This window comes from Polychytrium aggregatum (assembly GCF_025602895.1).
Source record: "Polychytrium aggregatum strain JEL109 chromosome Unknown BJ171scaffold_17, whole genome shotgun sequence".
NCBI lineage: Eukaryota > Fungi > Chytridiomycota > Chytridiomycetes > Polychytriales > Polychytrium > Polychytrium aggregatum.
Genome location: NW_026516219.1, coordinates 699180 through 724739, shown reverse-complemented (window position 1 = coordinate 724739; position 25560 = coordinate 699180). Strand labels below are relative to the sequence as shown.

Below are 25560 nucleotides of genomic sequence, written 5' to 3'. Positions count from 1 at the left end.
ATGGGTGAGATGGACCTTGAAAGCCTCCGAGGACGACACCTTGGGCGAGGGGGTGGTCGACATCCAGGTCTCGATGCTGAGTCGATACTTCATGGTGTTGTGCCACTCAGTATTGGACTTGTGGCCACACATGTGCTAGTAGTGGCCATTGGAGAATGAGACCACCTCGTCTTGGTGGCCCGGTGCTTGGATGACCGCCGTGAAGATGGAGCCGACTCCAGGATCGATGCCAATCCAAGTGGTGCGGTTGGGGTTTGGGTCACCGATGTGGGCCTGGATGCGCTGCTCGGCAGTCGGAGGAGGCTCGATGGTCTCGGTGTGATCGGTTCGACGCACAAACTTGACGAGGCCGATGGTGCATCCAATGCCATCGGTGCTGATCTCGTAGTTGAACAGCTTCTTGTTCACGTCCCGCTCTTGGAAGAGGGAACTACGCAGCTTGAAGCAACTGCGCCAGAGACGATCCTGGTTGTTGACACCGTCCTCACCTTCTTCCTTGAGCTTGTCCCTGGTGAGGCCAAGGCGCTTCTTTGGACCCAGGAGATTCCAAAGAGTGACCGTGTCAATCTTGACATACTTGGCCGTGGCAGTGCATAGAGGAACCATCGTGCACACGGCCGGAGGAGTGTCGAGAGCGAGTTGCTTGAGTGCCCACTTGAGCCTGGATGCCAGCTTGTTGATCTTGGCCTTGGTGGTGCCGAGCTCAGACTTGGCCGTGGTGAACCTCTTGTCGTCGGAGGGAATGCCTTGGGTAGTGAGCTCGTCCAGCTTGGCCTGGCGCTGCAGCTCGGTGACTCGGAGGGCGGGCATGTCACAGTCGATCCACTTGTGGACATCGTCGACCATCTTGTCCCGGGCGAGGATTCCCACATGGTGTGAGAGGCGATGGAGGGCCCGGAAGCGGTCCTGGTCGTTGCTGTACCGAAACTCGTCCAGGATGTGGACAAACTCGGGATATAGGAACTCGAGATCGGCCTTGGGCGGAGTCTGCCCTAGTTTCTCGAAGAGCTCGAGACAGGCCTCGATGGCTTCGTGCTTATGCTTGTTGGCTGGGAAGACGGCAGCGCAGAAGCGGCGAAGGAGTCTCCAATAAGCCAGGTCGAGGTGGGTGGTGCAGTTGGTGGCATAGGCATTGACAGCCAGTGTGAGAAGCTGACTGTGAGCACCATCAGGCAGACGAGGGGCCGGAGGCAGGTCTGCGTGCCGAGTGGTCTGGTAGTCGCGAAAGGAAGCGACCAGATGCTCGTTGTATTTCTCGTTGTCCCCGGTCGAGGAGAGGGCACCGTCCTGGACGATCTTGAAGCATTGGCGGATGAATGCAGGGGTGGCCCTGGAGATGACGGGGACAGGAATATCCTGCTCGATGCACCGGAGGATGTGCAGGTTGAGCAGCCTGGATGCCTCGAACTGGATCTGGGTCATGGCCTCGACGGTGGCCTGGATCTTGTCGCGGAGAGCGGGATTGAGACAACAGCCATCCATCGTCTGCTTGAAGCAGCTGAACTGAGGGGCGGATGACCTTCCATCCACGAGTGGGACGACAGAACTCTTGAGGGGCCGGTATTTGGGACACCTGTTGGTGTTGCAACGTTCGTGATCGGTGCCATCGCACTGGCGACATCGCTTGCCGGTACTCGAGGAAGTAGATGGACCAGGCTCGGTGGGATCGACATCCATTGGATCTGCAGAAGCAGTGGTGGTGAGCGACGGAGCAACAGACGACCAAGCATGCGTGGGGTCAGAATACGAACCAGAGACAGGCTCCGACTGTGACTTGGCTTTCTTGGGCCTGGTAGGCTGAGGCTGGCAATCACCGGCACCCTTGCGCTTCGGAGGCATGGGGGCAGAGGATGCTGGATGCCTGCCAGTGGTACTGGTCAGAGCAGAGACTTTTTTTTATCGTACAATAGCGCGATGATCAGATCAAGGCGAGATGAGGGAAGAAAGCAGCAGGACGAAGGTGTGGCATTTATACCCGAGAGCAGGAGCCCGTCTTTGCGGGCTGGTTGGGGAAGCGACCCTGTTCAAAAATCGCCGAGAGGTTCAAGCCAGGGATGTGAACGCGAAAATGGCGGCTTGATTGGAGGGAACTCAACCCCAGAAGCGCATCGCTCGCTCAATCAGCGGTGGGAAGACATCTGGAAGCACCCTCCGCACGGCGGACTCGAACAGGGTCACCATCCCGACTCTGAACCCCTCGGACGCATTCAGCGCTGCTGCCTTCCTGTACTGATGCTTCACAATCCCAAAGAAGTTCTCGATGGGATTGAAGTCGGGCGAGGCAGGTGGGGTGAAGATCACTGACCATCCTCGGCGCTCGATGCAGTCCAGGACAGCCCTTGTCTTGTGCATGCTGACATTGTCCATCACAACCACAGAGTCGTCTGGGAAGGTCGCTCGCTCAAAGAACTCGACCATCGAGTGTGTCTTGAATGATGTGGGGATGTACATGCGATGCAGCACACCAGAGTGGTTGATGGCAAATGCAGCTGAGACAGACTTGTGTTTCATGTGATTGCGCTGGCGAAGCGGAGCACCCTTCGGTGAGTATCCGTAAAGAGGGAAAATGGATTTCCTGATCCCTGTCTCGTCGACAAAAACGAGTCGTCGTGGGTCGATGGAGCGGGCCTGGTCCCTGAACTGTGCCACTCGCTCATCCAGTCGCTTGGACTTGTAGAGGTGTGTTGCCCTCTTGTGTGAGAGACCTGCTCGGTGGATGGCAGTGTGGCAGAGTGAGAGTGAAACTTTCCTCTGGAGGATGGACTCGAGCTTGCATCGCAACACAGGACCAGTCTGGAACGGGTCCTGTTCAATCAGGGTGCGAATGACTGGACATGCCTGCTCGAAGAAAGTGGATCTGCGAGCTGGGACCCGGGATGGGTCATCCAGCTTGCATCCTCGGTGCCATCGATGGATAGTGCTCTTGGATACACTGAAGATGGAGGCGACCTTACGCAGGCTATGGATGAGGGCGTAGCATCGCAATGCGGCGGTGCGAAAGTCGGATGTGTGGCGAATGGTCATGGCCAGCGCGCGATAACATTGGGTAACAAAATATTCGATGAATGGTCAAAAACCCGGGTGTCCCGTTTTTTATTGGATTGCCTGTAATCCGGACGTGCTGTGGGAGGGTTGGCTCGCTTGTTATAACCGTAATCATCCCAAGCTGGGGTAGATGCTGCTGCCTCTGCCGCAACGGCCCCTCTTTGGTTCTGGCTCTGGCTCTGGTTCTGGCTCTGGCTCTGGCTTCTGAACACGCACACATCTACCCTGTGATCCTGTGTGCCCGAGAGCATTCTCGAGGTCCAGACGCTTTACACCCCCGGGTATCAGGCCCATGCATCGCACCCGTGTCCCAGTCCTGAATCGTCGTGGCAACACGAATGTAAGCACGATCCTGAGTGCGAGTTGATCATCGCTTACGAGTATCGACCGCATATGTTGACAACGGTACTTCATGAAACGATGCGATACACACAAAGGCCAGCCACAATCCCACAGGCCTCGGCTGCGCGACCAGCAGGGAAGTTGGGTTGGCAACCTTATCGCTGCATAGACTTTCCCTTGGCGAGTGATGGTGCCGTGTTGTGCGAATGTGGGAATCAGTGAACCAAGAGAAACGCAGGTACGATGATCGCCCCCCCCCTCAAAGAGTGAGGTACCCGGGACAAACTCGATTGACATGTGCATATATTCAAGCTTCAGAGAGAAACAGAAGAAAACATATCGATTGCCTCAAACACTGCGTGACCTGTTCCCTTTGAGAGTGCCGTGGTTTATTCCAGGAACAGCCTTGCCCATTACCAGCAAACAGGCCGCTCCAGCAAACGCCGGCACAGATATCCCTGCACTCGGCATATACCCCACCAGGAGCGCCGGTTGGATCACGGTTGCAAATTTTGTAACTGTTTCCAGGATCACATTCCACGAATGTTCGTTACAACCTGTGCTCCGGACAAGGACATCGCACGAGCCACAGGGGGGTCGCTGACACGGCTCTCGGGCCGACTGAGTGGAGCAGGACGGCGAGGTTCGTATCCGGAAGTATCATAACTGGTGCCGTCTAACTCATCAACACCAGTAATCGGCCGCTCTGTTGTCGTTGTATAGTTGCTGCTCTCTCCAAAGCTTAATCCTTCGCCGTAGCTCCTGCTTTGTGGGTTGTTCTTTTCATACTGAGCAGTCAGTGGTTGCTGTACGGTCGCATAGTGTCTTTCCATGATGTTGCCGGCCATGCGATTCGATGCCGTCGAATTTCTTCTCTCGACCATGCTAGTTTGCTGTGAGAACGTCGGAGGAGCGTTGCTAGTCGTTTGCATAGCTTGAGCAGGCGGCCGGGTGCTGACGCTGCTTCGAAGGACACCCGAAGGACTAGCACTGAGGATCGACGCCACGTCGCGGTCCATCAGCAGCTCAACTTGACTGCGAAGCCGTTTTGAGAGCTCGTTTACATTACTTTGCAGTCTCTGAAGGTCGCTGTCCTTTTGGCGGTCAATCACGCGGCTGCTCGCCACTTCATCCTCCAGTCGGCGGACCTGGTCCAGGAGATTGCCTTGCTTCAAGTTCAAGACGACAATTTCCTGCTCCTTCTGCTGCAAAGCAGTCGAGAGCGTCCCAATCTGTCGGTTACAGCTGGCCTCGCTAGCCTGCAGTTCAGATATGCGGGCCTCAAGCCGGAAGCGTTCCGCTGTGAGATCTGTGGCCTCGAGCTTGGTACGTGAGAGCTCTTCGTTTAGTCCTGTAATCTGCTGGGCCTTGTTGCCGAGCTGGGCCTGGAGGTTTGCCAGATCACTCTCGAGCGACTGCTTGGTGTAGCTTAGTCGGTCTTGGAGGGCAGCGAGATCTTCTTTATACTTGGACTTGAGACTCTCACGGTCGTATGATTCCTTGGCAAGGGCAGAGTTTGCATTTGCCAGAGACGTTGTCAGGTCAGAGAGACGCTTGGATTGCTGCTGAATGTTTTCGTCACGCTGGCGGATAATTTGTCGCAGGTTGCCTTCCACCTCGCGCACCTCGGCGAGCTGAAGTTGCTGCTCATTCAGGGAACAGGTCAGGTCGGAGACCTTTTCTTGAAAGGCAGCGAGCTTTTCCTTGCTGAGTAGCTTGAACTCAGATATGGCTTGAGTGTCTCTGTCGATTCGAATCGATAAGTTGTTGATCTGGGCGTCTTTGTCTTGAAGCTCCTGAAGTTTGAGCTGCAAGTCGGCCTTGCATTGGGACAGCGCTAGAGACAAATCGTCGCGCTCTTTGCGAAGCTGCTCCTGCACATCCTTGAGCGACTGGATGTCGTGTTCGCAAGCACTTATATGTCCCCGCAGGTCATTCACAAGGTGTTTGTACTCCGCATTGTCCTGAGTGAGACGCAGGCTTTCGGATTGAAGCTTACGGTATTGTTGATTGAGCGAATCTAGCTCTTCCTTCTGTGAAGCGACCCTGTTGAGGTTGTCTTGGACATCAAGACGTAGCTTTGCTTCGACGCTCTTGAGATGATCGATATCTTGCATAAAAATTAGCTCTCGTGCCATCAAGCGCTCGACCTCGCTTGAGTATTTGCGCTGGAGGGCTGTCACGGCCTCGAGGTCACTGCAAAGCTTGCGCTCGCGTAGTGCAGCCTGCTCAAGCTCATCCAAACACTGCCGCTCGCGCTTGCTCAGGGTCTCGTATTTTCTCTCCAGCTCTTGGAGCTGCATCTTGACATCCCCGAGGGCTTGGCATTCGGCCGTTTGCTGAGCGAGCTGACCCTTGAGCGCCTTCAGCTCTTCGTCGCGCTGAGAGCAGTAGTGCTCGAGCTGGAGAATATGCACCTGCTGCTTCATTCCGTTTTCTTTCTCCTTCATCCACTCTCCATCGCGTTCTCGGGACACCTGGATGATTTTCTTGAGGTCACGTTCTCTCTGAGAGAGTTTTTCCTCGAGCTCTGCTTTGGCACCCTCGAGTTCTTGGTTGAACTTTTCGACTTTGCGGATCCTCATGTCGCTCTCGACAACTTGTTTGGTGACTGTATCGACCCCGGCTTTGAGCTTGTCATTCAAGCTAGACCAGGCCGCAGACTCCTTGTTGTACTTGGCGACCAGCCCTTGGTACTCGTCATTGAGGTCGGTGAATGCCTTGTTTTTGGCACTCAAGGCCCTCGTCAATTGCGTGACTTCGTTGGCGGTCTTGCGCTCCTGATTGCGCAGCTCCAGAAGATGGTTTGTCTGCAGCGACTGCACCTCCGAAATGAGTTTGTGGTATTCGCTTTCAAGCTGAAGATGCTTTGCTCGCTCTTCTTCCAGGAGTACAAGGAGAGTTTTGCTGTTCGTGGGGAGCTATGAATCGAATTGGGAGTGGATGAGCTATCGGCAGACCGGGCGTGACAAGCACTTGAGCAGACAGCCCCCCCCTCCAGACAACTATTCTCCCCCGGAGCAGCAACTTTGACTGCCATATCCCCTGTCCACGAAGCACCATCTACCTTCGGTTTGGGCTGCAGGTCCCTCGCGGATTTCCCGTACACATCGCTGGAGGTGGTGCGGCGGTGCGTGCTTGCATCGCGGCTATCGGTATCCCGGCCGGTGAACCTCGGCGTGCGGTCGCGGCTGCTCTCCCGGTCTCGGTCACTGTCCGGATCGAGGGCTCTTTCCCGCGGCGACTCGAAGCCGGCAGTGCTGCGTTGGGTGCCAGAGGTGTGGTATTCGGGGAACGGGGGCCTTTCCGAGGTATAGTATCTCTTCCTCTCTTGCTCCAGTCCGCGGCTGTCGACCAAATTGTCTCGGGGAGGATTGGGCATGTCCTCCTCGCCAAACTCCCGGGGCTGGTCGATCCAGACGTCTTTACCTTTGGTCTGGCCGTATTTGTCTCGGAGGTCGGAATCGGGCGAGTCCAGACCGACTCCACCCGCTTGGCGATATCTCGGGTCATCTTGATCGGGCAAGCCAGGCCGTTCGTTGTCTGGGATTTCGGCGAAGCGTTCGCGCTCGTACAGCTTTGAGGCCAGATCCCCCAAGGACGACTTTGACTTGGCCGGGATGCTTCTCTCTCTGGCTCGGGTATCTTCGCGATCAGGATCTATATTCGCTAGCGAGGCATCGGCCGACTTGGGCTCGGATCGGGCAGCCAACCGGCTGCCTACATTGAGTTTGTTGCCAATGGGGCTGTTGCGGCCACTTGTTTTGGCTGAATGTGAAACGACACAGAGATTTGGCTGTTAATGACAGTCAAGAGGGAGTGCATCAACCAAGTTTGAGGTGCCAGCGACCTTAGATCGGGACAAAAATGACAATGGCAATGACAGTGATAGGCGGAGCCGGCAGGGCCATGGTAATGGTCAGATGTGGTTTGCAAACGAGCTTAGGATGGAGCTGTCTGTTTGGATTCGTCGGCCAACATCAGAGAGCACCCGAACGTGGCGAAAGGGCAGCAGCGCTCAGAAATAGTCGTATGAATAGAATACCAGTCTCTCGCCAGGAGGCGGCTTCGTCGAGCCGACCATAGCTCGGAGTGGGTGCGTTTAGTGCCAGACCGGAGAGGGGTTTGGCCGAGGAGCCGTCTTGACGCAAATCCCGGGGTGTATCGAGGGTTATCGACGGCCGAGACCGAGCATAGAGCTCTCGCTCCCGTTCCAGCTCCCGAAGACGGTCTTCTCTCGACCGCTTGGGCTGGGTTTCGGCTGAGAGCGGCGGCATTGGTGTCTGATCGATGTGCAGCCCGAGAAAGAGGATATAGATGACGAAAGTGGATTCGTGGGCGACCTGGCGATGATGGCGATCGAGAGCTGAGCTACGGCGGGCGATGGCGATCGGGCATCCGACTGAGAAGGGGAGGGGGAATCGGCTGCTCTTCTGGACAGTGCCGGCCGGCTCGAAGCGACCGAGAACAACAATCCGAGCGTCGATAGAATGCTCTGATTGGGACGGCGGGCACGGGGCCGAGGCCGGACGATTGTGCTCGAGGTTGGCTCGGCCTGCCTCAGGTCGATGGAGCGCGCGGGAATCCAGAGTGATTGGCATCATTCAAGGCCGGGAGCAGGTATGTACGGCCAGGTCCAGCAGCGACATGCCCGCATCCAGTTGGCTCATGTTGCGCCTGTTGGATTTGATCGCCAGCCATGAAGAAGTTTCTGGGGACCATTAGCTTCTCCGGCATCGGAGGCCGGAAACGGCCAAGTCCGAGCCGTGGTGTCCTCGAGGCCTCGTCTGCAACGGAATCCTCCGGCTCGGCGTATTTTGGGTCGCCTCTGTCGACGGTGCTGCATACAAGCAGCATCAATCTCAGTATATCGCCTGCTGCTGGCGAAAGCCCAATAACAGCATATGGACCCGTGCCTCCGATAATGACCGATTTCGTCAAATTCTTCGAGTCAGGAGCAAGTAGGCCATCCGAATGCAATGACAGTGCGATGAATTCCGTTGAATGGGTTTGTCTGAACCACACCCTGCGTACTCGGCTTTTTAGTGGATGCGGGTGACGAGCAGCACTTGGTATACAGCCCTGGGCTGCAGAGGGTTTGGTTGGAGGCGATTCGTATGTTCTCTCGAGTTTTCATGGTGCTGGCGATTCTTGCGCCGATCCTCTCAAGTCCGCGGCACTCATACTTCCCACCAATACTCTTCGCGTTCTGCCCTCGTGCATTGCCAAGATCTGTTTTGCGAGGGTGTATTCCGGACAGCAGGCTCAGCTCGAGTCATTCGCGAGCTCCGAGAGAAAATCAACAGCGGTATGTCGGATTCCTAGTCCCATGGCGCCGTCGCAAGCAAGGCACAGTATAAGCCAGCGGGAGCACTGAATATGCATCTGCGACCTCAGGATCGGGAATTGGGTTCGCCGAGTTGACAGAAGCAGATGTTCCTGCTGTCGCCACTCTATTCAAACAGTGGCTTCGTGAGATTCCTGAAGGAATCATTCCGAAGCTACACTTCCACCAATTTGTCGAGGCTGGAGGTGAGGGCTTGTTGGTCGATCGGATGAAAGCCGGTGTTATAAAGGTCGATTGTCACCGATAGCCTCGGCTTTCGACTGGGATTTCAGCCTCGAAGTGCCACACGGGTCCTACGAATAGCCTCTGCTCTCGATATCCACGATGCAGATCGTGTGCCAACGAAACCGTGGCGAGGCCATAACCTTGATGTCGTTCATGTGCAGAATGCGCTGCGGATCTCGCAGAATGCATCAAGGCTCTGCCGGAAACAAACGCTGCTTCGCTCATGTACTTGCTTGAGTTCCTCGTGTTTGTATCAGCACACGAACATCACAACAAAATGGGGATCGACAACCTCGCAATCGTATTTGGCCCAACGCTATTCCAGTGCCCGAGTTCTCAGGACGATGATCCGCAAGCCTATCTTTCCGAAAGTGTTCAAACAACCAAAATCCTCAAGTTTCTTCTGCTTCACTTTGGAGAAATCAAACAAGTATGTCGTCGTGGATATTCCGGTCTCATTGGGCGCTTTTGTCTCAAAGGGCACCACTAAGGGTGCCGCCCAATAACGATGGAATCGATCGCTCCTTCTGCACACTAGATCATCATCGGTCAATCACGCAGTTGTAAATTGTCGCAGTCGCAATGCTCTCTTCCATCTCGTGAATTGCTCGATCAAGACCAGTGCCTCGGAAAGCATCCCACGTGAGTCCAGTCATCCCCCAGCTCTATCCGATTATGGACACGATCCAACGATCAACGATCACGAATTGAACAGAATTTATCGCCCGACATAGGGGAGTCTCTACAAGCTTGCCCGTGTTCATGGAGTCACTTCTCACTGATCTGAGTGGACAAAGCGTTCAACGAGTCCTCGGCTCCGAAGGTCCGGATATGGGAGAAAATGAACCCAAGGTATCAACCACTCGTAATGTCGTCCACGGCACATTTAGTCGCCATTCCAAGCCGGGACCATACAACGTGCACGTTCTGTCTTGGCAAGTGGAGCTGTGTGGAGCTGTGTGCTCACGAGTGCGCTTTTCTTAGGACCAGCCGATTCATACCCAAGCAAACGCTGTCACCATTTCCGGCTCGCGCGGGAACTCGTGCACTTCTTCCGACCAGCAGAGAACTTTGGCCTGCAGCGAGCCCCAAACAATGAAAGCGACTGTGGAGGTAGAATGGGATTTGTTTTCGACAAGCATGGTGCCATCGTGTGACCAAGTAAGAGGATTTACATGTCAACTGGTTGGGTGACGAGCAAACCATTGGTTCCTCTCAAGGTTTCCGTCGGTATCATGTCTGTTCACGAGCCATATGGTCTGGTCCGATCTGGCGATCAATCCACACAGTAAGTCACATCGTCTCTTTCATTTAACGAACGCGAGACGAAGCTAAGGCCAGCCGATACTCCCAGGATACTTCAGCCTGCTCAACTATCGAGCTTCACGAATGAGAATCAAGCACCCGAGCGCCTCGAACTTGAGCAAGCTTCGATCTCAAAGGCGGTAGGCACTATTTCGTTTCGGCCAATGACTCATGGAGCTGGCCAAAGGGATAGGTGGCTCGGGAATGCTTGAGCAGATTCGCAGGTTTGGCGAACAAACTCATCGTCAGATTGTCGGATCTCTCTCGCTCACTAGAGTCGCCCCAAGCCACCTCGCCGGAAAGCGCCCCCACCACCAGCGAAGGTGATCTCCAACAAAGACCCATCGCTACCTCCGCCTCCGCCCGCAAGTGCAGTACCGCCTCTCCCGCAGTTCCAGAGACTTGCTCGACCAGAACTTGACGATGGGATTAGACGACCAATATCGGCCTCAGAAACGGCTCAGTGCAGATGGGATGCCGAAAGCACTGCTGTCATGGCAGAGTTGCGCAGACCGTCGGCCTCGTCGAGCCCCAGGACCAGGCCAGAGACTCCGAAAAACGCATGTTTCCCAGATCGCTGCAGTCGGAGCAGCGGGGAGTTGGACAGTTCCGGCAGCGAGTCTTCTCCGATTGAACAATCATATTCATCCACGAAGCCACAGTCCAAATTACCTGATGCGATCCCTTCAGAACGCATCGTCAATGGATGTCTAAGTCTGGGCAAAGCAGCCTCGCATAGCACTGTAAGATATGCCGCACGGTCTCAAATGCCTGAATTAACTGCGATCCCTATCAGTACATCTCTTGAAACTCTGTTTTATTTCCATTGAAACCCATTGAGACCCTGTCTGAAGAACCCAGTGCCTGCGCCACCGTGTCATTTGCGGCTGGCCCTCGAGACTGATACCATTTCGTGATCGTTACAGATCGCACCGGCAAACCATCAGCGACTCCCCAAGCACATGAAAAACAAGAGCCTCAACATTGTGACAGATACGCCAACCGGTCATCAGCAAACGAAAAAAGTGTCGTTTGAGTCGTCTCTTCGGTCACTGGCAACGCCCCTGACCCCATTCACGCCATTCACGCCGCTCACACCGCTAACTCCACGAACTCCAATGACCAAATCGGTACCAGCTTTGGAAAAATCCAATGGAAGCGGTATGGCTGCACCTGAACACACTGTGTCCGCCCAAATCGAATCCGGGGTCATGAGATTCAGATGAAGTTGCTCCCACTGTGCTGATATCAAAGTGTTTCACAGCCAATACCAAAGCTCACAGTGGAGCCAGGCAATCTTCGGACGTACGAGTCAATGAACCGGGGAAATGGCACCGCTCTGTCGATTCTCTCCATTCAAATGCGAGCTGGTGAGTCTGGTCTTTACAAGACTAAGAAAGAGGGGTAGTTGCAACATACTGGGTCTGGAATCTGGATCTATACAGCGTGGCCGCATTCGCACATTTTGATTCTCACTATTGCCATTCATCTAGTCTGTCCGAGAGCAACGTGCAGCTTGACAGGAAATCGCCAGTAGACCACAGAAGTGATATCTTGGCATCTGGAGTCGAGGGGCTGGCAATTGAATTGCGCCGGCTTCAGAAAGAGGCGGCCGCACAACGAGCGGCCAGTCTTGCAGTTGATCGTGAAGCGATTTTGTCAAGGGAAATGAGGATCATAGAACTGAAGAAGATGCTCAATGGTGCGGTGCCCCTGATAGTATAACTTGTTTGCTTGACATTTGCAGTGCAGCTGACCGTCCCCACCTTTGGAATCGCAAATCTAGAAGAGCGGACATCACCGGGTCAAGACGCTCTCGATCGTCTTGAGCTCAAGCGTCGTGCTGAAAATCGCCCGTATGTTCTCGACGACATGACGATCACGCAGCTTTGCCAAGAAAAAGTCGACATCAAGCGAGAGATATACGAGCTTAGAAAGTCTACCGAAACCGATCAACAGGTATGCCGGGTCGTATAGCAGAGTATTGACGGGGCAGGAGATACAATGGTGAGTATGCCAATAATGGGTATGGCAATGGTATGATCCAGGGCTTTGCTTCATCGTCTATCAATATTCTCTGGATTCTAGAGCGGTTTCGAAGACCATGACATCTTGCGCGAGCTCTATCGAAGGTACTGTGAGATTCGTGCTCTGATTGAGAAAACCGACGGTCAAGTTGCATCAGCAAAGGAATCAGCGTCTCTCGCTTCCATCAACTCACCGGCAACTGGCTCCATGGAAGCGTAAGTTGTTGGCAGAGATTGTCAGCCAGGATCGCGTGGTTCGGGGCGACGATTGAACCTGAAGGGAGAGCGAGCATACGGGCCGGCATTTGTGGCCATGCCTTACGTTGCTGATCAACTGCACGTGTGGCAGGTTGAAAAAACTGCGCTATGAAAAGAAGGTCCTGCAGATCAAGTTGCACGCCTATCAGGATGAATTCATGCAGCGGATGGGACGACCCGTGCAAACATCCAGAGATAGAGCTCCCATCCAAGTTGATTATTTGCGGTACAAGGTGAGTACTCATGTTCTGCGAGCTCAGATAGCATCTCTGATACTGGAAATTGGCCATTCTTGACTTCCTATCAATACTGAACTTGAGTGTCATCAGGAATTGAAAATGATCCTGAAGGAATACGAGCAACCGTGCCAAGAATCATAGCTACTATACCAGATTTCTTGAAAGACGTGTGATTGCAAGCCTAAGCCTTATCGAAGGTGTGTTCGCACAACACGGCACCATCACTCGCCAAGGGAAAGTCTATGCAGCGATAAGGTTGCCAACCCAACTTCCCTGCTGGTCGCGCAGCCGAGGCCTGTGGGATTGTGGCTGGCCTTTGTGTGTATCGCATCGTTTCATGAAGTACCGTTGTCAACATATGCGGTCGATACTCGTAAGCGATGATCAACTCGCACTCAGGATCGTGCTTACATTCGTGTTGCCACGACGATTCAGGACTGGGACACGGGTGCGATGCATGGGCCTGATACCCGGGGGTGTAAAGCGTCTGGACCTCGAGAATGCTCTCGGGCACACAGGATCACAGGGTAGATGTGTGCGTGTTCAGAAGCCAGAGCCAGAGCCAGAACCAGAGCCAGAGCCAGAACCAAAGAGGGGCCGTTGCGGCAGAGGCAGCAGCATCTACCCAAGCTTGGGAACGGGATGGTATCCCTGTTTTCTGGCATCAGATGCCTGAGACATGCCGAACTTCCGCAGACCACAGTAAACAAGCCGTGCGATTGTTTCCAGTCCAGGTTGGCAATCTCTTGGGTTTGGTTGGTTTTGGGGTGCGGCCTTGAATACACTTGGTCAATCTCCTGTGGCGACGATCGACAGGCATGTCGTGATCATGTTTCATGAAGCACTGCTGTCTCGATGCGTGAGTGTGGTGCATGTACTCGATCCTCTCGACAGCTTGGCCTCCAGGCACTGTCAGAACGCTATTTGGTCGTGGCGGGCGATGGGCAGGTGTGCATTCAGGACCCAGAACAACGCTGGGCCCCTGACTCAAGCATGGGGTTTCGCTCCGTTTCGGAGCGCTCCGGCTCGCTCGCAAACCAGCTTTTGGCGCGCTCCTCCAACCCAACGTCCGACTGATTGGTCAAACTGCTTCATGCGAGACCGCCAAGTTTCGTTTGAGTTCAACTGCAAGTGCGAATGGCTGGCGCAACCTGCGATTCCATCGCGTTCGGCTATCTGCTCACGACACCCAAGCGATGAACGAGTCGCTCAAGAGATCACCAACCACCTCCAAGCCTGGCACCGCCAAAGGCTCGGGACCAGCGGCATCGAGTGCAAATGCAGGGTCTCAAGCTGCACAGCTCGCCATGGCGCAGACGCGAAAACCTTCGACTTTTTTTGCTTCCCAAGTCAGCGGCACCGCCGATCCAGATAACACACCAAGCACTCCTCGCGAGGTCACGATGGATATCCTTTTCACACGTCGCCGACGAAAGTCTGGGGCTTTGGGCATGGTGGATGGTGGATGTCCAGGGCAAGATCACGGAGGCACACGATAATCCTTAACCACGCGCCGGTGAACTGATCAGAGTGATCTCAGCCAGAAATATCCGGGGAGTAAAGGGCGAACACGTCAACAGCTTTGTTCGGGTCCAGTTTGCTGATTTCGATTACAAAGATGTGCGTTCTTTCCGATTGTCATGATGGCTGCCTGTTGTGCAGACCTCGCAGCTGTTTTGTGAGAGGGAACGCTTGTACCGCCTGCGCGCGAAACGGAGTCTCCGATTCAGAATGTTGGGATCATATGGTCTTTGGAAACTAACGCTCGCAACGGGACAAAACCTTCACAGTCTCAAGTGGTTATTGACAATCCTCATCCAGAATATTCTTTCTTGATCGAACAAAAGTTCCATATTGACGAGGTTGGTGTTGCTGCATGGCTACAGAAAGCATTGCCAGGAAGCTGCGTTCTTAACATCTATGGCCCTTGCATATGCAGAGCTTCATCGACACGATCGGCAACAAGAAGCTCGTCGTGACAGTAATTGAGTCGCTTCCCAAGGAGAAAACCGCCATTCTCGGCGTGACCGAAATGTCGTTCATGGGCAAACTCCTCAATTTCATTTCACGCGACCCAAGTGTGGAAACCGTGTCTCCAGAGCCACCCCCATTATCGGTCTCCGAGACGCTCTCCGTCAGCTATGCTAATCCCAAACTTCTTCCGGTCCCAAAGTCGCCGGAAGAGGACATTTCTCCTCGTATCGAAGTCGAAATCACCTTTGACGACCATTTGATTCGGCCCGACATTCAAGATACGTCCAACTGCATTTGCTTAAAAATCGAAGACATGCTGCCCGTCCCGGACGAGTGGAACGTCAAAGAAGGATCGGAGAAAGATCTAAACTCCAGTGAGTGCAGAATGCACGCGAAAGGGACGCCAACATGATAAAATACTCTGGTCTAGCGACGAGGGAGGAGTCGCAGACTCAGTTATCATTTTATGTGCGCGCAAGCTACCGAGAAGGACGGACCGATCCGCATACAAACAGAGTCTAACCAACCTGCTGTGCAATACACGGGGGCTCAAAGACATTTTTCAGTACTCTCTCAACTTTGTCGTCCCGGCAGAAAGCTCTCCAGAGCGTCTCATCAACGTAGGCGGAGGCACATTGACCGTTTCGGATGCAAGCTCCACAGGTATGCTGGCCATTTCGTAAGAGAGCTTCGGCGGAGCACATGTATTACAGAGTGCTATTCCAAAGTACAAAAGATGTTCGTTGCCAGTTGCAGCTGACGAGAGCAGCAGTTTGCGTCTAGTTGAATCGGTGTTGTATTCTCCCTCTGTGGTAGATTCAGACAAGCTGCCGAGCGATATTGACTCACTGTGCTATTTTCTGCCTTTCATAATATTGTCTTCTGAATGATCTAGCGGAGGCAAACGCGATCCAGCCGCAGCCAATTTACATTCCTAAGCCCAAAAACTCGGCCAGTAGTCTTGGCCACAATGGAGCAACCCTCTCGGAGCTTCCACCAGCAGAAAAGGTTGAAAAGACCGGGGCAGATCCATCCAACATCAACACGAAAAAAGTGCTTTGGCATACAAGTCACTATATCTGGCTTCCACCGACCGCGGTCGTCCGTCTCCGCGAGTGGGCACTGGCAAAGCGTCCGATCGAGATCGAGGTACGTGGTTACCAGGATCACGAGACAAACTGAGATTGAATGTAAAAACCAACTTGAGCTCAGTATCGGTAGTGGAGAAGCTAATCGGCTATTTCGTCAATGTCCAGTTTGTTCGAGAGCTTCAACCCAAATTTGCTCATTTGACAGACCCGTACGTGAACAAATACCGGGGCAAAGTAGTCGTTGACAGCAGTGCCCTTATGTTTCCAAGAGTTGTGGGCTTGAAAGGTACGCTGTAGGTCCGAAGCAGGTCGTCGCGGGTCGGTGCTTTCACATAGCAGCATTGGCAATTGCTCGGGGCTCTGATTCTGCCACTGCTGTCCCAGGTCGCTATCCGATGGAGATGTTTGAGCCTCCTTCAACAGCTGAAGGTCTTACTACCGGGAATCCAACTAGTGCCGATGGAAAGAAAAGCAAGGGAAACAAGGATGATGGTAACAATATGCTGCATAAACCGTCAAGATATGCAGCAAGCTATGCAGGAATCAAATTAACAATCAATGTTTATACATTAGGCGGAAACATATATAAATCACTGGGGACATCAATTTACTTGGAACTCTTGCTCGAAAAGCCATTGCTAAACAAGAAAAAGCTCCAGCCGGTATGTATGGGGTCTGCAGTCATAGTTTGAGGAGAGATACCTGTAGAGCATTGCTATATTGATGGTGGGGTATCAAACATGAACAAAGCTGTCTGAGAGGTCATACCGAGTTCAGAACGCGACATTGTGGTGCTAACAACAGTGACCTTCCCATACGGCCATTACAGATTACAAAGTCTGTAAGCGATTTCATACCAAGGCGCATAATTCCATCCCATATGCTCTATCAGCGACGATCTGTCAAGGCCAACCAGGAGTATCGGGAGCAGATCCAAGATATTGTGCGAATTTTGGTTCAGGAGTACCAAAGGGAGTTTGCCAAGGATGGCGAATTTGCGGCTGCAGTGACGGCTGACGATACACAGCAGGTAAGTAGCATGGTTTCTGGATGCAGCTCCAGAGCTCACCGACGGCACTGATCAAGTCCGCCATTTCTCTCAATTCCAGCGCCGCCGCAAGTTCATGTTTCATCTGAACAGAAGTGGCGTGTATTTTAGTTTCAAGGAGCGCCTCAAAGCAGCCGTCGTTGAGGTGGTTCGCGAGGTAAGTGCTATGGAGGGCTCACATCACCGAGGACTCGACAACAGTATTCAGCCGCGTTTCCAACGAGCTCGATCATTCGCCTATAGCAATTCCAAAAGAAATCGCCATTCTCCACAAAGGCGGAGCTTCAGTGTTTCTTGAGCGAGATATACGTCTATTTAAACGACCAAATGCACATTTCAACAGCCCAAGTAAGCGGAGGCAATGTGCTGCGCCTGACAGCCATCTTGACCAATTCTAATATAGCAGCAATATTCAGATGTTTAAGAACAGGGTTGCACTTGCAGAAGATCCAACCATCAGCCGCACTGCCGACTTCAATTCTCTCAAATCGTTTGCCGATCGCGAAGAAACCGAAAGAAACCTCCATGTCGCAGCCCTCTATCATCAAGAGCGTGTCTCTAAATACGAAGAGAGTATGCAAGCATGGTAAAGGCGATACGATAGGATGCGATACGATGGGATGCGATACATTTTGAGTCAGTCCGTGCGAGGTGTGCGAGTCAAATCCACTTCAGAAAGCATTCGAAATATTCCGACTGACTGACTATCAACACAATGCACGTCTGGGGGTGTGCGTGTCATTCGATGTGCGTGTCATTCGATGTGCGTGTCATTCGATGTGCGTGTCATTCGATGTGCAGGTTTGATTACGGCTGCTTTTGTGTCCGTACTGGCCTGCCCTCAAAAGGCGAGGAGTGCTTCAAAGAAATCCTTCAGAGAAATCAAAAACACATTCCAAGGTTGGCTAGCTCATCATCAAGTGATTCATGAATGCTTGTATTAATCCTAGGTCATGGATATGCTGAATGCTTCCCGAGCTCACACCGGATATTTATTCCAGTCTACTAGGCTATGGATCTCTCTGTTGCGTGAACGAGCGCTACGAAGAAGCACGGGTGTTTTTCAACCGCGTTACGGAAATTCAGCCCAAATATGTGCTGGGATTAACAGCGATGGTGGGTTTGTCGTGATCATTACAGCAACTTGGTCTGCTGCAGTCGTCGAGCTAGCTGCAAAATGCGACCGTCCGCTCATATTTGAACATCTATGCTGGAAAAGGGCCTCTTCTATGACATCATAGGAGAGGAACTCGAGTCAGAGAAGTATCTGGCCGATGCCGAAAAGCTGCACAGCGAATCAAGCTCAAGCAACGATATATCGATATTTATGCTGTCGGCCGAGTTTTTGGTCCAATGTCATGCCGGTCAGCTGGTCGAGAGAGCACTATCACAGGAGATGCTGAAAAACGGTCCGCAGGTTCGACCTTATCTGCTTCTGAGTCAGCTCGAAGTTCAGCGCAGCAACTTCAAGGTGGCCGAAAAGCATGTCCAGGACGCCATAGATGTGAAGCAAGATAGCCCGGATGCCTGGGCAGCACTTGGTATGACTTGAGCGATACAAGCAATATGGCCGAAGGTCCTTCATCGAGCCAGTGTGGGCGGGAGTGTGCGAGGGTGGCCGCCGATTCAATGGTCACAGCCTCACAATCCCGGCCTTTTCACCCCACAACTAGGACACCTCCAATATATCCAACAGAACTGGGACGATGCTCTGTCATCCTACGAAACAGTCATATCGCTTCCGAAGCCCCCGCACAACCTGGCCCTGATCTACCTGCGTCTCGGCCATTTGTACCTGCGTAAAGCTGGTTTTGTTCCGTCAGACAGCATCAGATGCCTTCTTGGCGAGATATCCGAGAGTCAGGATGCTCTTGGATTCAAAACACAGGACACGCACTCGGCCAATTTGGCCAAGGCGATATATATCAAATCATGTGAGCTCGAGCCCACAAGTAACGGATGGTTGGGAGTCGGCAAGGCGTGCTTAGCGCTGAGCGAGTATGCAGAAGCCGAGGATTCTCTCGCTGTAAGGATTCCCGGCCTACCCCTCATCACGACCACGAAAGCATGCTCTAGTTTGAGAGGCTGAACCAGCTTGCGCGTTATGAGGCGGCTTCATCTGTACCAGTACCATCTCCCTCCCGATACTCAGCTGTATCCATGTTTCATCAATCAAACTCCAGGAAGCCAACGTGCTGAACAATAGGGATAGCGAAGTATGGGCCTACATCACCATTCTTTGTCTTCAGACCAATCGGGAGTTTGAAGCCAATCAAGCAGTCGCACAGGCTCTTAGAATAGGCATACGCAACGCTGAGATTCTCAAGTAAGATCAGGACTTGCCTTTGATGGCTATCTGCAGCACTGGTAGACAGAGGAGCTGTTTCTCGATGCGCTCTAGTAGCCGGCGATCTGTTGGGATTTGCATATGAATCGATGAACAAGGGAAAGGCCGGCCATTGTTCGAGGTGGACGCCTACAGGCAATGGACCGGCATATCGGCCGACCTTATCGCCTGCACCGTTCCGTATCGGCGGAGCGAGCGTTGTAATCGATTTTGCGCTCCAGCAGCCGCGCCCCACAAGTGACCGCCTATTATTGCACCATTGCTGAACCACAGGCTCCTCGGGGTGGCGTTTCTTCGGGCCCAGAAAAATGGAGCTGCATCGGAGTGCTTCCGAATGTGCCTCGAGCTGGACCCGTCGGACGAGCAGACACAGCGTCTCTTTGAGCAGGCCCTTGATCCTCCAATCAAATCCGATCTACTTGCACTCGAGCGGGAGGATCTCGAAGAGTCGGCCAGCGACGAATGCTCCGATAGCAATGACGTTCAAGAGCCGGTTTTTTGAAGGGCCGTACGCCTAGGCTTTATTATTTTCGCCTTGTTAGCCAGGGTGTCTGATCAGCAGCCAAATGGTTTGTTGCATCGTAACACACACTCGTCATAACCATCTGCCGCGCATTTGACTTTTGCGTTGCTGCCTTGGGATGTTACACCATCATCTACAATCCGGGAAAGGTTGCCCATCTCCAGTGTGTCCATGAGCAGCATGGTCATTGTGCGCAGGGCAATGATGGAGACGGGGAAGCGAGTCGTGGACTTTCGCTCAGAAGTGATCAGCTATGGTTGCATTGGTTTGTTGGATGCAGGTTTTCAAAACTACATTTTCGGTTGCGATGGGACAGTTTCCTACGATTTCTGAATATAGTCCATCGACCAACCTGTTTATTCAAAAACAGGCATCAGACACACTGTCAACGGAGGAGCTGGTTCGAAGATTCGCATAAATCTTGGAGAGCCGCTCACTTGACTCCTCGCTCAGTTGCCCTTCAAAGTGCCGGCGGAATTTCGAGCCCAGTGCGCCGGCCTTCACCCGCAGGCTTCGGCGAATCTTGGTAATTGAATATACCGAGGCATCCGCGGTAGACTGCTCGATGCTTCCATTCCCAGATTGCGGCTGGTTTGCAAGAGTCGGGTGAGGCAGTGCTATCTCTGAGTCGGTGGGACTGGATGGTCGCCATGTCATGGAAGAGCCTGAGAGTGCAGCTGCTGTGGAGGCTACATGTGGTGCGGAGATTGCAGGCGCTGAGGGCCAAGTGGGCAACAATCTACCATGTAATAGGAGAGGGTGATTCGCCAACTCTTGCGCTGACACTACGAGACTGTTTCCTGCAGCTCCTATTCCAAGCGGGACAGTTGAAACAGGCATCGCCATCGCCATTGACATTGGCATCGGTACTGGTATCGGCATCGGCATCGGGATCGGCATCGGCATCGGCGTCGGTATCGGCGTCGGTATCGGTATCACCATTGGTATTGGCATAGGTACATGCATCGGTATCGGCCGGGGCCACAGTACTGTCGACGCAGAGCTGGGCATCGGGCCGGATGTGGACACTGGATCAGCAAGCATGGGCGCAAACGTATATCTCGGATCCAGCGCAGGCAAATGCCCGGCCGTCGCGCTTGCTGGGCAATACGGTGGATTAGGAATGAGTGAGAACGGATCGATTGATGATTGAGGCACTAAAGGCCGGAAGTTCGTTGGTGGAGAACTTGGTGCGAACACTGTAGGCGTGACTGCGGTAGTTACGGAAGCGACCGATTGCTTGAAACGAGAAGCCCAGGTCGGCGAGGAAGGCTCAGTTCCGATCCGGGAGGTGCATTCTCGTCCGCTTGCCAAAGGCATATCGGCAATCGGTATCTGTGGGCTGCTTTTGAGTTGCTGGAGCACCTCTTGTCCAGCTCGTCCTACTTGTCCTCCGCGTCCTCCGTGTGCTGCTTGTAGTGTCTGCTCTGTTCGGTGACGAACGCGCTGGCGCTCTTGGTGCTCAGCATTGTCGTGAAGACATTGAATCGAGATGTATGGGGCCAGCAGCGAATAGAGGTAACTCTTTTCGACAACATGCATGGATTCACGGGTAAAGAAATCGAGGGCCGCGTGGACAGAGCTTTCGTATTCTGAGTTTATCCTTCAAGCGAGGAAAAGCCAGGGGGTTATTGTGGCTCGTGATCCAAATCACTCGTTCGAAGGGCGTCTGCGATATAGGAAATACTATCGCCTACCTGGGTCGTGGTCCTTGAGAAGGCAACGTTACAGCTTTGCGGCCGGGAGGGCCTGACCTTGCATGACCATCCAAGAGCTGTGCAAAGTCACCGAGCGCCTCTCTGATGCCGTCATAATGGGACGAGTAGGAGCAACCTGAAGGAGCGTGAATGATGGGATAGGATCCAAGTACCTTCTCGGCCTCAGAATCGCCAATGATGGGCAGTGCAGTCTATCATTACGCAGATTGAGGCCGGGACAGCGTATCGAGTCAGTATATGGAGCCGGTGAATCAAATCGCCCTATTGGCCAAATTAGCCAAATCGACCGACCGCCAAAACCTAATGATACAGGCGTACCTCTTCATATCTCCATTCGCTCGGGCGAGCATACACATTCATGATGGATTCCAAGTCCAGTATCCAGGCCATGCGACACATGTGTTCGTATTCTTGCCGCTTATTAACACCAATGGCAACGATTGAATGTAGAGATGCGTGCTCGGGATCGGATACCTCCCGATTGCTGCTCTCGGCTTTGATGGTGCGCTCTCTCCTATCTTGACGGCGCACAAAGATCTCCACTGGCGAATCTTGTTCAAATAGCCGAATGAAGCGCATCGCGATTTGGTCGTTTCCATACTTGTATGCATCGATGTCGCTGGTTACGCCGCCATTTGCGGTGCTGTTCGCTGAGCATATGTACAGCTGCAGGGTATTGAGTGCTTGCCGGACATCGCAATGCTGCGTTTCACCAGAGAACTCGATGCGGAGCCATGATGTCAACTCGGCTGGTTGGATCCAAATCCCACGACGGAGCAAAACCAACTGGCAATAGAGCGCTACTTCGAAGACAGAGGGCAGATGCATTTCCAAGCGATACGTCGCTTGCTGAAGGGAGGAAAGGAGGCCAGGAGGTATAGCACCATTCTGTGGCGAAAATGGATACTCTGGTGGAAGAAATAGTGACAGTGGCCTCAGAAATCCTCTAAATATGCGCGACTTGCGCTTGCGATTCTCGCAGCGTCACGAGCTTACCGTTGGATGTCATCACAATTGGGCGCTTGCTGCTCTCCATAAGCTGGATCACAGCGCTCCAGAATCCTTTATCTTGATCGACACTGTGTTGATCGACCTCATCCAGAAGGACCAACGTTCGTCGGCCAGGGGATGTGATTGTCACCTCAGGCGAACCCGGGCGCCATTGGCGAGAATGCTCAGCGAGCGAATCCGGCTTTGTGTCAACAACACAGTCCGCGTCTGGCTCCTCGCTGCTGTCGACAGTGCCTGAGGAAGACTCGATCGGTCGCCTTTTGTTCTCTGTGACACAGCGTCTCTTGTTGCTCGTACGCTTATTTGGTGCAGGAATATCGCTGTGTTGGCCTTTCGAAGGCCTCATCGTGCCAACGCTATTGGAGGCTGTGACGCACGCAGGCTCCAGGGTGCTTCGAGTCGCTTTGGCACCGACATCCTTGAGCGGATTTGTCAGGGTGGTATGATCAGTCACAGTACTTTGAGGGGAATCGACATCGATGACAGTCGCGGAGACGTCGCTTGGCGTGAGCCCGTGGTCTTTGTTAGTCGCGGTCTTGTGCACTTTGTGGATTTGGGTGGCAGCGCTAACGGTGGCCAGGAGCTCCTTTCCGCCACGCTTATCCGACATGCTGACTTCGAGCACATCATATCCGTGCTCGCGTGCGACGGCATAGACTGCTGCTGTCTTCCCAGATCCCGAGGGGCCAGACACGGTCATAAACGGAGGCTTGGTTTCGAAAGAGTCGCCTGCATCGTATTCGTCGTCATCGATGAAATCCCCGAGAACCGTTGAGCGCTTGCGCTTCTGGGCCATTTTGAGAGCCTCGCGCTGGATTCTTTTGCGCTCGCTCCAGACCAGGTCGCCATAGACTTCATTCCAGGACTGCAGCCACGACGACAGATGATCCAAGGCAGGCTTGTTGTCGCAGCCGAGAAACTCGTTTGAACAGAGGGGTTCGTGTTGCTGCGACCAAAGTCGTTGCGCGTCGGCGAAAGATTGTCCACCTCGGCTCGTCTTCAAATCCTGCATACATTGGCCCCAGAGCTTGGAGTAAACTGGCTGGCCAAACACGGCATCGGTGTATTCCTCGAGTAGCTCCTTGTGAATAGCTTCCGCTGATTGATAAGTTGTTCCCACGTATCGAGGGGAGAACTTCTCGCGCTGGTCTGTGTTTCCAAGGGAAGAGACAGGCTTGGAGAACAATCGCTTCTTAAAATCAGTAGTGTTCGACCCAGTTGGGCGCTCATCGGTATGCATTGGATGAACAGGTCGAAGAGGAAACGGGCAAGGCGGTTCTTTAAGTCGATCTGAACTTGATGATGCGTGGTCCGGCCGGCCATGAACATGATGGTTATATGGCTCCGGAAACGGCGCTGGCGTGACCGATGCACCAGCACTCAGCGACTGGAGACGGGAGGCTCCGAGTGCAGTTTCTGTCGGACTAGAATACGTCTTTTGGAAGAAAGGGTTCGTCGGCTTGCCCCTGGAAAAGGATGACATGAGCTGGTCGGACTCGTGCTTATCCAAGAGAGCTTGCTTTCTTTCTTTCAGTTGCTGCTGCACTCGCCTCTGCTCGGGCGTCAGAAAAAACGTGTGAACCTGGAGCAGATCCGACGAACCGTGCACGAGAGGAGGAGTGCTAGTATCGGGGACGGAGGCTGTCTCGGCAACGAGGCCCAAAGTACTGCTCTCTCCGACAGCGCTAGATGTCTTGTGTCGTTGAAAAAAGGGGTGGATTTTTTTTGGTGGGGGGTCGGGCGTGGGATTTGATGGGGCAACAGCGGGGTTGCCTGGTGAAGCAAAAAGGTCAGTGGTGCCCAAGTGAGTACAATCGCTGAGGTTTACAATTTACTGGTGTGAAGGGCAACGAAGCTCTGCTATCGAGACTGCGATTTGCGCTGTACGGTTTTGGAATGTTCGCAATCACCTTTATAGCCCTGGTCAAGTTGTCTCTGGCCCTCCGCTGTATTCTAAGTGAACGCGATCGATGTATCAGATCAGAACGGATAGCATCAGCACTCACCCGAATCACAGACGCTTTGAACAGTCTCGTGGGGTGACTGCGAATACGCCAATGGTATCCACATTCCCGGGTGCCCACCTTGTCATCTGCACGAGGCTGTCGGCGCTGTGATGATAGCGACTCAACCGGCGCAAGAGGAGCCCCTTGTGTCTGCTTGGATGAGGCGCCATCCCCCCCTGCATGATCACAGGCCGTGCTTGCTGAGCTCTTGTCCAACAGTTTTCTGGGACAATGAGAGCTGTCTTTGCTTTCCTCGGCCTCGAACAGGTCCGGCGACTTGGGTTTGGAACTGCGTGTCAGACGAGAAGCGTCTCCGGGATTGTGGGTCCGAGAGCCAGCGACAGCTGAGGGCAAAGGCGCTTCGGGATCGAATCGCTTCCGGCGCCCCTTTCCTTCTTCAATGGTGCCATAGATATCATTGGAATCTGTCTCCTCGCCAAGGAAGAGCGGAATAGGGGCATAGTAGTTCTGGACACTGATAGCTCTTCCAGACCGAGTCGTTCTCCTCGAGCCAGGTGATCCTGTAAACTGTTCCTGGGAAGATGATTCGGGTCCGAGTGGAGGCGATATAGGCCTCGGCAGCAACAGACTCAGATCTGCCGATTCCGGAGGGAGGGTGCAGGAGCTGGATACATGTGGCGAGCTATTGGACTCGCTCGTTGCAGTTTGGCTGATTACCGGTCCGATTGCACAGGTGGCATTTGTTGAGATGGCATTCGACGGTTCGGGGGACTGTGACGCATCGCCACGAGCCAGGGACTTGGAGCTCGGGCTCATGGGCGACTCAGGATCAAAGCATACTACCGGGTCTTGGTCGTCGCTGTCAATATCCAGTATCTCGTCCGCCAACCGACCCGTTGGTCCCAATGGCTTCTGGGCGGTAGTGGGGATAGGCGGCCGGAAAAAGCTCTCGAGGGTGAGCGGCCGCTTCTTGGAGCCCCGCGAGGCTTTGCCCATGTTGGGGATGTCAGAGGGCGACAGATCAGGCTCAGAGCCAGGATCGTGATCTCGATTGACGAACCCGCACTGTCGTAGGGCGGACCGGGGCCGTCGG

At 53.6% G+C, this 25560-nt stretch overlaps 5 protein-coding genes across 5 annotated transcripts; 3 read left to right on the top strand and 2 right to left on the bottom strand.

The window, feature by feature from the left end:
- Window positions 1-7278: 7278 nt before the first annotated feature.
- Window positions 7279-8350, bottom strand: BJ171DRAFT_92208 (uncharacterized protein). Its single transcript, XM_053116001.1, has one exon. It carries the CDS (start codon window positions 7989-7991, stop codon window positions 7368-7370), a length of 624 nt encoding a protein of 207 aa, XP_052967032.1. The 5' UTR covers window positions 7992-8350; the 3' UTR covers window positions 7279-7367.
- Window positions 8087-9037, top strand: BJ171DRAFT_474770 (uncharacterized protein; the record flags this gene model as incomplete). Its single annotated transcript, XM_053108760.1, has 5 exons — window positions 8087-8348; window positions 8434-8502; window positions 8651-8695; window positions 8785-8919; window positions 8982-9037. The coding sequence occupies 5 exons, from the start codon at window positions 8087-8089 to the stop codon at window positions 9035-9037; spliced, it is 567 nt and encodes a 188-aa protein (XP_052967031.1).
- Window positions 9038-11274: 2237 nt separating this feature from the next.
- On the top strand, window positions 11275-13084 carry BJ171DRAFT_504161 (uncharacterized protein). Its single transcript, XM_053110940.1, has 7 exons — window positions 11275-11425; window positions 11529-11634; window positions 11758-11966; window positions 12051-12223; window positions 12353-12507; window positions 12641-12782; window positions 12879-13084. The coding sequence occupies exons 1-7, from the start codon at window positions 11383-11385 to the stop codon at window positions 12927-12929; spliced, it is 879 nt and encodes a 292-aa protein (XP_052967030.1). The 5' UTR covers window positions 11275-11382; the 3' UTR covers window positions 12930-13084.
- A 1228-nt stretch (window positions 13085-14312) lies between these two features.
- Window positions 14313-19750, top strand: BJ171DRAFT_423701 (uncharacterized protein; the record flags this gene model as incomplete). The annotated part of the gene is made up of 17 exons (XM_053107615.1): window positions 14313-14408; window positions 14579-14650; window positions 14728-15140; window positions 15280-15425; window positions 15658-15911; window positions 16019-16113; window positions 16374-16515; window positions 16683-16887; window positions 16940-17058; window positions 17145-17249; window positions 17318-17487; window positions 17703-17801; window positions 17903-18017; window positions 18121-18442; window positions 18632-18976; window positions 19089-19227; window positions 19522-19750. Coding segments are annotated over 17 exons (3066 nt in total), but the record flags the coding sequence as incomplete, so codon positions are not given.
- Window positions 19751-20045: 295 nt separating this feature from the next.
- BJ171DRAFT_92169 (uncharacterized protein) lies at window positions 20046-25511 on the bottom strand. Its single transcript, XM_053116000.1, has 6 exons — window positions 24585-25511; window positions 24411-24453; window positions 22486-24273; window positions 21808-22397; window positions 21469-21680; window positions 20046-21374 (listed from the first exon to the last, which is right to left on the bottom strand). The coding sequence occupies exons 1-6, from the start codon at window positions 25461-25463 to the stop codon at window positions 20132-20134; spliced, it is 4755 nt and encodes a 1584-aa protein (XP_052967028.1). The 5' UTR covers window positions 25464-25511; the 3' UTR covers window positions 20046-20131.
- Window positions 25512-25560: the final 49 nt, after the last annotated feature.

Bases quoted from the DNA above. Each gene is read 5' to 3' on its own strand.
- BJ171DRAFT_92208 (XM_053116001.1), bottom strand. From the start codon at position 7,991: ATGATGCCAATCACTCTGGATTCCCGCGCGCTCCATCGACCTGAGGCA.
- BJ171DRAFT_504161 (XM_053110940.1), top strand. From the start codon at position 11,383: ATGACCAAATCGGTACCAGCTTTGGAAAAATCCAATGGAAGCG. The intron at 11,426-11,528 runs GTATGGCTGCAC...AGTGTTTCACAG, and splicing joins GGAAAAATCCAATGGAAGCG to CCAATACCAAAGCTCACAGT. The intron at 11,967-12,050 runs GTGCGGTGCCCC...TCGCAAATCTAG, and splicing joins ACTGAAGAAGATGCTCAATG to AAGAGCGGACATCACCGGGT.
- BJ171DRAFT_92169 (XM_053116000.1), bottom strand. From the start codon at position 25,463: ATGGGCAAAGCCTCGCGGGGCTCCAAGAAGCGGCCGCTCACCCTCGAG. The intron at 24,274-24,410 runs GTGATTGCGAAC...TTGCTTCACCAG, and splicing joins ACTTGACCAGGGCTATAAAG to GCAACCCCGCTGTTGCCCCA. The intron at 22,398-22,485 runs GTAAGCTCGTGA...TTCTTCCACCAG, and splicing joins AATTGTGATGACATCCAACG to AGTATCCATTTTCGCCACAG.